The sequence below is a fragment of the Cydia fagiglandana genome, chromosome 11 (genome assembly GCF_963556715.1).
Source record: "Cydia fagiglandana chromosome 11, ilCydFagi1.1, whole genome shotgun sequence".
In the NCBI taxonomy this organism is placed as follows: Eukaryota; Metazoa; Arthropoda; class Insecta; order Lepidoptera; family Tortricidae; genus Cydia; species Cydia fagiglandana.
Window position 1 is genome coordinate 14,651,492 of NC_085942.1, and position 12,965 is coordinate 14,664,456.

General features: G+C 36.5%; 3 protein-coding genes across 3 annotated transcripts in view; 1 reads left to right on the forward strand and 2 right to left on the reverse strand.

Annotated features, from left to right (window-relative positions):
* Nucleotides 1–12,965, reverse strand: part of LOC134669094 (uncharacterized) — a 272,403-nt gene that overhangs the window by 162,138 nt on the left and 97,300 nt on the right. The window lies entirely within an intron of this gene.
* On the forward strand, nt 141–1,401 carry LOC134669054 (mitochondrial carrier homolog 2-like). Its single transcript, XM_063526577.1, has one exon. The coding sequence runs from the start codon at nt 229–231 to the stop codon at nt 1,114–1,116; it is 888 nt and encodes a 295-aa protein (XP_063382647.1). The 5' UTR covers nt 141–228; the 3' UTR covers nt 1,117–1,401.
* On the reverse strand, nt 1,397–8,424 carry LOC134669053 (U3 small nucleolar RNA-associated protein 6 homolog). Its single transcript, XM_063526576.1, has 8 exons — nt 8,241–8,424; nt 7,803–8,115; nt 5,870–6,061; nt 3,620–3,820; nt 3,227–3,328; nt 2,772–2,978; nt 1,897–2,082; nt 1,397–1,817 (listed from the first exon to the last, which is right to left on the reverse strand). Exons 1-8 carry the CDS (start codon nt 8,330–8,332, stop codon nt 1,407–1,409), a joined length of 1,704 nt encoding a protein of 567 aa, XP_063382646.1. The 5' UTR covers nt 8,333–8,424; the 3' UTR covers nt 1,397–1,406.

The window sequence follows — 12,965 nt, forward strand, 5'->3', positions numbered from 1 at the left end:
TCGAGAATTACAAAAAAAAACTACTATTGTTCATTATTGTTTAGATATTTAAAAAACTTAGACAAAACAATGATTATATTAATTTTAGCTCGTGAGTGATCGCCTTTATTTGCTGATAAGGAGGATAAACTAACAAAGGCTGGCAACATTTGAAATCCGTGACAAGTCTGAAATCTGTAGTTTTTGGTCGGTTTTGATTTCAGAAGTAGGTCGTGAAATTGTCAGGATATGGACGAAATTGAAAAAGAAAGAATAGCGGCCTTGCCGTCTCAATTGCTCGTTACAACAATATGCCACCCCATGGAATATGTGAAAGTCCTCATCCAATTAGGTTACGAACCTATGCCGCCTCGGCGATCGACAACATTGTTCGGCCGCCCTGCCATGATATTACCTAACGGTTTCCAATACATCAAGTATATTAAAGCTTCGGATGGATTCTTCGGTTGTTACAGAGGCTTATCGGCAAGACTACTCGGCCTCATCGCTTCAAGTCAGCTCACGTCAAAGGTAATACACGCAGTCGGGATTGACCTGCCAGAAATCAATGACCCCCCAAACATCATCACTGACGACGAGCCAAAGCTGGACGACTATATCAGACTCGGGCGGCGAGACATGATCATGCACACCGCGTCCGTAGTAGTGTCTTATCCATTCCACGTTGTGTCTGTGCGGATGATGGCTTCATTCATTGGCAAAGAAGAACATTACAGCTCATTGATAGGCGCTATCGTGTCTATCTACAAGGACGACGGAATCCTTGGCTTTTTCCATGGGATTATTCCTAAACTACTCGGGGATTTGACCTGTGTAGCAGTCACGGGAGCATTAGCTTACTATGTAAACAAATACTTTGTGAAGACGAAGGACCTACGTTACTACACAGTGCCGTTGCTCACGTTTTTGACGAGCACACTGACATACCCTCTGGTTGTGGTGTCCACTTGCATGGCAGTTGCAAGCTCCAGTCTGCAGGCCGGCAACCCTCCGGCCATGCCTAAGTACCCCTCATGGCACGCCTGCTGGCGGGATCTGCTAATAAACAAGCAACACAAACGCGGGGCCTCCCTAATCTTTAGGTACTACATTGCTCCCATTGCAGCCATGCAGTAGTCACTCCTTAGCCCTAAATATATTGCATTTATCGATCTATATTTATTTGCTAAGTGTTATTCCACAATCACCAAAGTAGATTCAAAGTCTTGTAGAAAGATTAATGTGTACAATGAATGTGTAAATAATTTAGTGAACGGTGTATTTTGTGGATATTCTCGTTTTGCTAGATTGTTGAGTAATGGTGTGGATATATTTAAAATAAATATGTTGTTTATCAACTGTATATTATTTTACTCACTCTCGGGTTATATATTTAAATTTAAATAAAAGTCATAGAATGATTCGAGTTATTTTATTTTTGCTAAAGTTTGAGCTTTAATGAATTCATCCACTAATTCTTTTTTCAATGTTGCTACAGCTCTTCTGTAAATCGCTGGAGAGAATTGAGCACTGCCGAGAGTTGATTCAAAGTTCATGTAATCCATCCAGACATCAACATTATCTTGTCCATGATGATGAACCAAATATTCATAGTACTTTCTTATCAACTTAGCATTTGGTTTATCTTGAGATTTCTCTATCTCAATCATAACGTGTTGGACATCTTTTTGAAGAGGTGGGGTCTTGATTAACTCATCATATAACTCCCTGGCTGCCTTTAATCCATTATAACCATACATTTTTTGGAGCAATTTCGGCTTGATTGCTAAGAGGACAGCTGTTTCACAATTTTGGAATTTCTTGTGTAAAGCCATAAGCTGAAAACAAATAAGCAAATCAGTCATAAAAGACAGTTAATAATAAACCAAATAAGTCAAAATATATCTACAATCTTACAGTTTCTCTCTTTTCAATAACATCCAATGTGCTATTCCATAGATAAATGGCATCATCTTGGTCCAATACTTTAGTAGCCTCCTTTAGAATAGACAATAATTTGTTTTCATTGTGTTTACTTAGAAGAATCTTCTCTTTCCATACACTCTTTGCTCGTGGATTCCTCATTGTTGCTGCATCCAATATCTGAAACAATATTTCAAGGTCAAGTGGCTACAGTTTCGGAAGAGGTTTGGTTTAGATTCTAATCAAAATTGTGCATGAGCATGAGCAATGATTCATCACAGCGCTAAATAAAGGCAGTCCCCTGCAATAATATGTTACACAACAATGGCCGCAAAAATAGCTGACACGACCGTATTTGTAGGGCCATAAGAGCGTGTCACATATTTTTGCGACCTTTGAAGAGTAACATATTATTGCAGGTGACTGTACAACAGCCACATTAGAATGTTGTACAAAGTGTACAAAAAAAACCGGGCAAGTGCGAGTCTGACTCGCGCACGAAGGGTTCCGTACCATAAAGCAAAAAAAAAAAAACGGTCACCCATCCAATGACCCCTCCCGACGTTGCTTAACTTTGGTCAAAAATCACGTTTGTTGTATGGGAGCCCCATTTAAATCTTTATTTTATTCTGTTTTTAGTATTTGTTGCTATAGCGGCAACAGAAATACATCATCTGTGAAAATTTCAACTGTCTAGCTATCACGGTTCGTGAGATACAGCCTGGTGACAGACGGACGGACGGACGGACGGATGGACGGATGGACGGACGGACGGACGGACAGCGAAGTCTTAGTAATAGGGTCCCGTTTTACCCTTTGGGTACGGAACCCTAAAAACCATCTAAATTTTACAACTAGCAACAGTATACCTGTCCCAACTCTACGCTATTCATTGAATCTTCTAGTTTCAACAGCTCTATGCCAAAAGCATACATATCATCAGAGAGGAGTCCGTTGTCATGGCCAAACATCCAAGCATCTTTGATAGCAGTAACCTTTTGATTTTCTGAACATACATTCTCATTTAGTCCAAGGAGTTCATGAATAAATTTACTGCATAATTTTTCATCTGGAAACTGCAAATACAATTTAAATTATGTTACTTGTTTATGTACTCAAACCATTAACAAGCAAGACTGAAAAAAATCCTCAATTCAAGCCTCATCGCCAATCTAGTCCTAAAAATTCCCTAAAGTCCTAAAAAACAAGTATGTTCACTTAAAGTAATGCGTGAAGATCATAAAAGTTTCATGACTTTACAATAGTTAAAATAAATTGTACCGTACAATTAATGAAATGATTACTAAGACTATTGAAAACCCACCCTTTGTAAAGCTTCCTCATATACACCAATACATCTAAGAAGATTTATAGGGAATTTTGAGTCTTCATCTACAAATTCATCAATTTCCTCCCAGTGGCAACCCTGTAAATAAAAGAAACAGTAAAGATACAGTGCCTAAAATGAAAATAATTAAAAAATATAGATAGACCTTAAAGTTTTGCTTTAAATATTATTATCAGTCATTATTTTGAGTAGAAAAGAAGGATTATAAGGAATCTTATTCTTATTCTGCTTAAGGATGAAATATAAAAAAAAGACTTATAATGGTGTTCATTTATTACTTATAATATTTTATTATTCCCTATAAAGGGTTAATAAAATCTTCAAGACAACATAGATAAAATGAAAGTGCTGATATGATATGATACTTACTTCTAACTCTTTAGACGCAATATACGGCCAGACTTCCTTCTTATCATTATGACTCCATATCTCTCTTTTAACTCCTTCAGTTATATTCTCAGTATTTTGGAATTTCAGAGTTAAGTCGCAGAGCTTGAACAGGTATGTGATATCATCAATACTCTTGGCACCATTCCTCCATATCACATCTGCCCTTTTTATTTGTTTTTCCTGTAACAAATATAAAGTTTTGGATTACCAATTGATTTTCTCCTTTAGTGTTATCTAAATGAGCTTTGGACATATTGAGTCAGGTCTGTGTCGAAATTTCTAGAGCGTAGGGACCCCTCTCTATGGGGCCATCTATTCCTGAGATCTTGGTGCTTCCTAGACATGGAACCCTAAGGGTGGTATTCCACCTGTCCAATGACAGTGCAGTTCACTCTCATTAAAGCACAATGCGACACCCAACCCACACCCATTGGACAAAGAAATTGGATAGGTGAAATACGACCCTTAGCAACAAATTTTAGAGTTGTTATTACAACTAATAAAATACAGAGTAGACAAAGAAAATAGAGAGAGCTAAACAAAGAACATAGATTTAAGGTTCAACATACAAAACTTCTACTCGGTTTTTTTTTGTATTGCAATTTTTAGCAGCAATAACTAATACCAGACATAGATAAAAACTTATTGATTAATCAGGCACTGTGTTTAGTGCATTTCTTACATCCACCATATAGAGATACAATGAAGGGAATATGCATTAAGGTAAACGGCCCCAAGTTCGTGTTAGTACGTTATTTCGTTAGTTTTTTTTCTGGCGCAAATAATAAGGAATTCAAATATCTTTTATTCAAATTATACATATGAAAAAAATCTGTATTATTTAATCTCTTCAATAAAATGATAACCAATATTTTAGTGATTAAACTAAGAGTAATACGACTGTCGAAACTGTTAGACGGCCGCGAATAGCTGTGTTGTATGCGTGCACTTTTTTTAGGCGTAAGGTGCGCGCTCTCACTTGTTAAGCTTATAGGAAGGAAAAGCTAAACCCATTCGAATAAAAGTTTTTGGGAGTGTTTCTGTGGGTTCCTTAGTAACTGATTTGATAAGAAAAAAGATTGAATATATGCATAGAAATAACTTAAAATTGCAATAAATCGACTCACGAAATAGCGGTCATTTTATCTTACGTGTGTCTCCTATTTCGTGCCACTAACGAATCAAGGATTTTCTAGATACATTTTGAGTGCTTGTTTTTAAATATAACAACAAAGATAATTAAAAAAATAAATTAGAAAACAATTAATGTATTTCATGAAGTTTCGTATGAGCGAAATTCGGTATATGTTTTTTTCACTAGAATTCTCATAAAACGAGTTTGAATGTGACCCGAGTTAAAAATCTTAAGGTATGTTCCACGTATATTCTCATATTAACTACTAGCACAATTTTATTTATTATTGAAATTTGATTTATTTTTGTGTATGTTTATTTTTAACGTATAAGACAGTAAATTATTTTTTGTAAATAATAATTATTATTATTATTTGTTTCTCCATTTTGGAATTCACGGGCCTACAAATCCCGGTCTTTTGATAGGCTTGCGTGGGGATATAGATCCAACACGTAGAGGCCCCTTGGAGAGCTTTAATGTCATGTAGAACGCCTGCTGGAACCCGTTCACAGGCGCAACAATAAACACCCATGAACCGGTCGCAGCAGGCATTGGGATTATTGCAGAAAAAGTGAATAACTATTTTTTTTTTTTATTAAATATTAAAGTACCCATATGGTTTACCTAAGTCTTAATTCAACCATTAAAATCGACGAGTACAAAAAACTTTAAGCTAGCTCTCAATTTAACATTTTTTATTATTATTATTTTTTATTTGACCTTACAATTATTCGTAAGTAGGTAAGACCGTTAAATATTTAAAATGATTATCAGCAAATTATCAATTTATCACCAATTACTCTAAGAAAACTTTATGCCGAAACAGGGGACACGAATTCACGAATTTAGGAGCTGACCTAAATTTGTATCACGAAATGGGAGCCAAATAAGAGGTTCACGAAAAAATTCATATAAAAAAAAGTTTCAACTAAAACCCTACAGTTTATACATTAAATTATTAACAAAGAACTAATATAACATATTCAAAAGCTTTCAAGGTATTGATATGCTTAGTAATATTAAAAAAAAATACACAAACTCTCAACTCACTCTCAAGAGCCTTAACCTGCCGAAACAGGGGCCCTTTACCTTACCTTCTCTTCATCATCCTCGGCTTTCAAAGCGAGAGCCACTTCAATTTTGAAGAGATCCAAGTAAAGCTCTTGCGCTTGTGGGTGTCTATGGATACCCTTCAGCAGGAAGCTCTTGGCGTTGTCCAGGTTGTCCTGCTCCTCGCTTTCCCACAGTGCTGCCATCTGCCACATCTTGGGTTTGTCACCATGCATCTGTGTGCGTAATTAAATACAAGTAAAAACCATATATAACCTCCTGAGACTAAATGTACATTACAATGACATATTCGTGCAATCTAGTTTGAACCTTTCATGAACCAAATAATGTAGCATTTCTTTTGTTTTATTGCTTTTTAGGGTTCCGTACCCAAAGGGTAAAACGGGACCCTATTACTAAGACTTCGCTGTCCGTCCGTCCGTCCGTCCGTCCGTCCGTCCGTCCGTCCGTCTGTCACCAGGCTGTATCTCACGAACCGTGATAGCTAGACAGTTGAAAATTTCACAGATGATGTATTTCTGTTGCCGCTATAACAACAAATACTAAAAACAGAATAAAATAAAGATTTAAATGGGGCTCCCATACAACAAACGTGATTTTTGAAGTTTTGAAGTTAAGCAACGTCGGGAGGGGTCAGTACTTGGATGGGTGACCGTTTTCTTTTTGCTTTTTTTTGTTTTTTTTTTTTTTGCATTATGGTACGGAACCCTTCGTGCGCGAGTCCGACTCGCACTTGCCCGGTTTTTAAAACAAACGAAATTCGTTCTAATTTACCTATTGTAGTGAAAACCCTTCTAGTTGTGTTTGCTCAGAGCAAAAAAAGGTCAACCACGGCATTGCATGAACAAGAGATTTCCTTTAGCAGGATTGGTCCTTAGGACCCAAGGAAGGATTTAAGAAGTGGAGCCACCCAGATTTTTGGTGCAGGTGGGGGGTGGGGGGGTTTTAAGCGTCTGCGACGTTTGAGGTTAATAATTTTTTAAGTTTAGCTTCTAAGTCAAGTTTAGAATCATTTTCAACTAAATCAAAGATGTAGACATAGATTTCATCGAAATCAGTTCAGCGTTTATTGATTTTCCATACAATCCTACACCTTACCTTTCATTTATAAGGTTTTTTTTTTAATAAAAACTATCCTATGTTCTTCCCCGGCACTCAAACTATCTCTATACCAAATTTTATCTAAATTGGTTCAGCTGTTATTGAATCCCCATACAAATTTCCTCCTCCCTTTTCATACCCTTAAGGGATGATTATTGAGATTACAAGTGTGCTATGTTATTCCCTGGGACTCAAACTATCTCTGTACCAAATTTTAACTAAATTGGTTCAGCAGTTTAAGTGTGAAGAGTAATTTAAAAAAAAGTATTTTTTTCATATTTTATGTGTTTTTACTTCGGAATGGTGTCATTATGATATCAGAAATGAATTCGGCACCCCCGATTTATACGGAAACAATACCAAACTTGATCTAGTAGCTTAAATGATACAGATATCAAGATCAAGTTGAGAGCCCCCCCCCCCCTATAAATTTACATCAAAAATCTTGGTGGCTCCACTTCTTGAATCTATCCCTGGGTCCTAAGGACCAATCCTGCCAAAGGAAATCTCTTGTTCATGCAACGCCGTATATTAGCTTCAGCGCCATCCACTATTCAGCTGGCAAACACTTTTAGTTATTGAAATATTCTCTCGGTTAATTACATTCCCGCTGCCAGAGATTGCCAGACAAAGGCATAACTAATCACATCTATGATGCCTTTAGAATAATGAAAACAGGTTTTGGCTGATGTCTGACTAGTTGTGAGAACGTGAATTCAATCAGATGTTGATCCCATGTGAATAAAAGAGATGCATGTATAATTTAGGGACAGAGGTTTTATGAGAACAATTTTCTTTAACAAACTACTTTAAACCCCAATTAAAAGGGTGCTGATTTCAGCACAGCATATTTACCTGAAGCATCTGGCCAATAATAGCAGACACAGCATAATCAAAACCCACACTTCTACAGAATTTAATATACTGGAAGTATATTTCCAAGTCATTCTGGAACCTGTATATAAACTGTTTGAATACTTTATTCACACGCTTAGCTATGGCATACTCCAAGTCCTTCTTTTTCTCATTCAGCTTAATCTTCTTCCTTCTGATTGCGATGTCTTCTATCAAGGCTAGTTCGTAAGCTATGTAGTGCACGTAATCCTCTTTCTGTTTTACTCGACGTTGTATTCGATATTCAAATTCTTTGCGTTTACGTGATATGTCTCTGTAAAAATTAATACGTAAGTTCATTAGTTTACGTGATATGTCTCTGTGAAAATGAATACGTAAGTTCATTAGTAAAATGGATATAACTTGTGTTATTTTTTGTAAATAAAATACAACACAAACCTTATTTCGTCTTCGTCATATAAGCCAGTCCTTCGCATCTGCTCCAGCTCATTTATCATATCCTCAATACGTTGATTGACTTGCTCCGCCATTTTTTATAGTTTTATGAAAATATTGTTTCAGAAATACAACTTTTAACTGTTTTAACTAACGTTCTAAAACGAGAAACACAAGACAGCGTGATATTATTTATAGGTTAGACCAATTTGTCAAACTGACGTTGTCTTGACGGTTGTTTTTTTATAATGGTAACACTTTTGATGGACCTATACAGCGGTACATAGACGATCGGATCCGATCCGCAGTCGAACAGCCAATACTTGCACACGGTGCATGTAACTAGGCGCAGAGGGCCTACCATAGATATAATAATATACTTACGCCAAGCGCGCACCACGATTTTAATTTTTGCGACACGATTTTAGAATCGCGCTGTAATTTATCGCAGAAAATTCAGTGCGCGCACTGCGATGAAAAAGTCGACGATTTGTTCATTCTCGACATGGATGTCGTACCAGTCGCTTGTCGTGAAACAATATGCAATCGCTGTATGACTGAGTATTTATACCACAAAGGTGATCTCCTTCTATTTCTATAATTAAACGGTCAACATCTGTGGCCTATTTTATAAAGCTACAAATTACAATTTACAAGCGGAAGTCTCTTTCTAACCCTATGCATTAGAACGAGATTTCCGCTTGTAAATTGTAACTTGTAGCTTTATAAAATAGGCCACTGGCGTCTCATCTTGTAACTCCATTGGAGAAGCAGGTTCCGATATGTTGACGCTTGGAGAGCGAAATGCCGACTGAGGTCCCGGCTGCGATTTTATTATCGCAGTGCGCGCGGGGCCATACAGCTTCGTATGCTGCAATTCACTGTGCGACAATCGCGTCGCGCGCTGTCGCGGAAAAATGTAACAAATCACAATTTTAAAATCGCTGCGATTTTTTTCTCGCATATGCGCGCACCGCCATATAAACCCGTTATACGTTATACAGGGCGTCCCACAGCTATGCCACATGGAGGGAAAATACCCTGAATATTGTAGATGGAACATTTTACTGAAAGAAGACATTATTTTAATTTTAAAAACAATTTAAACTGCATTCATGATTTTTAAATAATTACATGGTTGAACCGGGAATCGAACCCGCTACACGAGAAAAAAAACCACCCTGTAGCTTTTTCATCCCGATCGAAAGGCTTCATCATAAGGATTATTTTTTGCTAAATAACATAGTGTCAGAAACTAAAGGAAGACCATGAATTTTAACATTTGATGTGAAATTTAGCGAAATAATCAAAAGAGAGCGGCTTTGTATTCAACAGAATGACACTCATTTTGAGCATTTGATAAATTAAATTGGTTAATTTGAATTAAAAATGTTAAAATTCATGGGTTTCTTTTTATTACTGACACTATGTTATTTAGCAAAAAATAATCCTTATGATGAAGCCTTTCGATCGGTATGAAAAAGCTACAGGATGTTTTTTTTCCGTGTAGCGGGTTCGATTCCCGGTTCAACCATGTAATTATTTAAAAATCTATGAATGCAGTTTAAATTGTTTTTTAAATTAAAATAATGTCTTCTTTCAGCAAAATGTTCTATCTACAATATTCAGGGTACTTACCCTCCATGTGGCATAGCTGTGGGACGCCCTGTATACGTTACATTTCTGCGACTAAATTATCGCGCGACAAAAAATCGTGGTGCGCGCTTGGCTTTAGATGACGCCTCAGCGAGCTGTCACTGTTGCTACTTTTGTTTAGTGTACTATTAACAATTTAACACCACCTTGCTGCAGCCATGTCGATAAAGTCATATCGATAAACTATCTATTTTAATTTTACTTAAAAGGTTTAACGATACCTAAAATGAACTTAAACGCTTTTATTCTTTATTGTGGTTATCAGATCACAATTTTATCGTCACGCCCCAGCAGGGAACGAAGGGAAAGTTCAGATATTTAATTAAAATACATAAATACGTACTAAAATATATGTTCCGCAATAATTGAATTATTTTGTTATATTCTAATATATTTATTATAAAACTACCTAAAAAACTAAAACTAATACCTAAAAAAATATATATAACATAATGTGGGTGTGGGTGATCTAGCCGAATATGTATATATTAGGCTAGATCACCCAGGTCCGAACCCTGTGGAAGGGTTCCCATAAGGCTGGCTGCGTTCCCCCTTTGGATGGCTATGCCGATCCGTTGGGCGAGGAACGAGCCAGCCCTACGGTCCCCGGTGACCTCAAATATTTTATTATTAATTAGCATTTCAATTATGTTTATGTTTAACAAAGATATTGAAGATTCAATTAATAGCTATTTCGTTCCGCTGTGTAGCGTTTATCGATATATAACATGATTAAAATCGACTTTTCACATCCCTAAAAGAGCACACATACACTTTTTACGCACGCATACACAGCCTGGATGCACCAAAAAAGGCAACACTTTGATTTGAAGTTCATCTTGTCACCAGTATGGTTGTCTTTTTTTGACAAACGGCATTTTCAAAAGAGCGAGGAAAGAGAAATGATACTAGTTGCTGCGCCGTCAAAGAGAACGGAAAACATTGGGGCCTTGGGGCCTACCGCGAAGTTGTCTTTTTTATTCCTCTTTCGTATTCGAGAAGCAGATAAAGAAATTTCGATTTTCGTTTTTTACGGTGGGCCTCAGTTATAGTCCGACAAGAAATTGTAGAATATAAATGAGGGCGCCCGACGATCAATCCGAATAAGTAATTAAAATTAAGGATAGGATGCCGGATGGCGGATGCAACGTATAGCATTCTCGACACCGGTATATTATATTTTAGATATATAGACTGGTCATATTTTTCATAAAAACGATTTCGACTGGCAAAGCATATTACTTTTTGGCAACCGGGTTTTTTAACCTAATTAGACCCCGCTGAATCCGAATTTGCCGGTTGCTTGATCGAATTCTTGACCGGAAGTGAGATATTTGACATTAAAGGTCCCTTTTTTTCGTTTTTCGTAAATAACTCTTAAGCGCATAGCAAAAAATGTTCTATTACATAAGTAATCTGCATAAAATTACCTACAAGAAACATTCAGTACAATTTTTCGCTAGGATCAATATTCAAAGAGATTTCAACGCGGGAAATTTAATTATAATCACTTCTAAGGTCCCGTTTTTTAGGTTTTCGTAAATAACTCATAAACGGTGGCCAATATCAAAAAATGTTGTTAGACTTTAATAATCTACACAAAATTTTGAATATAAAAGATTCGGTACACTTTTCGCAGGGATCAATATTTAAAAAGATAATAAAGAGGGAAAGTTAATTATAATAAATTCTAAGGTTCCTTGTTAGGGTTCCGTACCCAAAGGGTAAAACGGGACCCTATTACTAAGACTTCGCTGTCCGTCCGTCCGTCCGTCCGTCCGTCCGTCCGTCCGTCCGTCCGTCTGTCACCAGGCTGTATCTCACGAACCGTGATAGCTAGACCAGTTGAAATTTTCACAGATGATGTATTTCTGTTGCCGCTATAACAACAAATACTAAAAACAGAATAAAATAAAGATTTAAATGGGGCTCCCATACAACAATTTGACGTGATTTTTGACCAAAGTTAAGCAACGTCGGGAGTGGTCAGTACTTGGATGGGTGACCGTTTTTTTTTGCATTATGGTACGGAACCCTTCGTGCGCGAGTCCGACTCGCACTTGCCCGGTTTTTTTTTTATTTTTTCGTTAATAATTTGAAAAGTATGACTCATAGCAAAAAAATCTTATACATAAATAATAAACGTAAAATTTCCTACAAAAAACATTTAGAACACTTTTCGCTAGGATCAATATTTAAAAAGACAAAGCAGCGGGTAAGTTCATTATAATCAATTTTAAAGTCCCTTTTTAGTTTTGTGTAAATAACTCGTAAACGGTGTCCCATAGCAAAATAGGTTTTTAATAACAAATTATCTACATAAAACCTCCAAAAAACATCTAGAACACTTTTCTCTAGGATCAATATTTCAAGCGATATTAAAGGAAGAAAGTTAATTACAATCAGTTCACAGGTCACTTTTTTTTAGAGCTTCGTAAATAACTTGTAAACGGTGGCCCGTTGCAAAACAATATTCTTCATAAATACTAAACATAAAATTGTCCACAAAAAAGGTTCTGTACACTTTTTCGCTACGATCAATATTCAAAGAGGTATTAAAGGGGGTAAGTTAATTATAATCAATTTTCAGGTCCCTATTTTTAGGTTTTCGTAAATGACTCGTAAAATAAAGCTCATAGCAAAATAAGTTTTTAATGTTCTTGTAAATAAATAATCGATATAAAATTTTCTACGAAAAACATATGGAACACTTTTCTCTTTTTAGGGTTCCGTACCTCAAAATGAAAATAAACCGGCTAAGCGCGAGTCGGACTCGCGTTGCAAGGGTTCCGTACATTACCCAATTTTTAACAATGTATTTTGTATATGTGAAACGCGAGTGATTGCCTTTAAAAAACCTGTCGGGATCAGTTCAAAAACTAAGTAATGCCCGACTCGCGCTTGACTGCATAATTCTAATAGGTTTTCCTGTCATCTATAGAGGTTCTATTTTGTATACTATTTCAAAATTTTAGACCCAATAGTTTCGGAGATAAAGCCCCTCCCCCCAAAATAAAACATTAAAATTACAAAAAATTACCATCGGGGGGATGGTCTGGTCTTTATCTCCGA

Excerpts from the sequence above, each read along its gene's own strand:
- LOC134669054 (XM_063526577.1), top strand. The coding sequence starts at position 229 with ATGGACGAAATTGAAAAAGAAAGAATAGCGGCCTTGCCGTCTCAATTG.
- LOC134669053 (XM_063526576.1), bottom strand. The coding sequence starts at position 8,332 with ATGGCGGAGCAAGTCAATCAACGTATTGAGGATATGATAAATGAGCTG. Across the intron at positions 6,062-7,802 it reads TTATTGGCCAGATGCTTCAG|ATGCATGGTGACAAACCCAA; the intron begins GTAAATATGCTG and ends TTACGCACACAG. Across the intron at positions 1,818-1,896 it reads TTATTGAAAAGAGAGAAACT|CTTATGGCTTTACACAAGAA; the intron begins GTAAGATTGTAG and ends ATTTGTTTTCAG.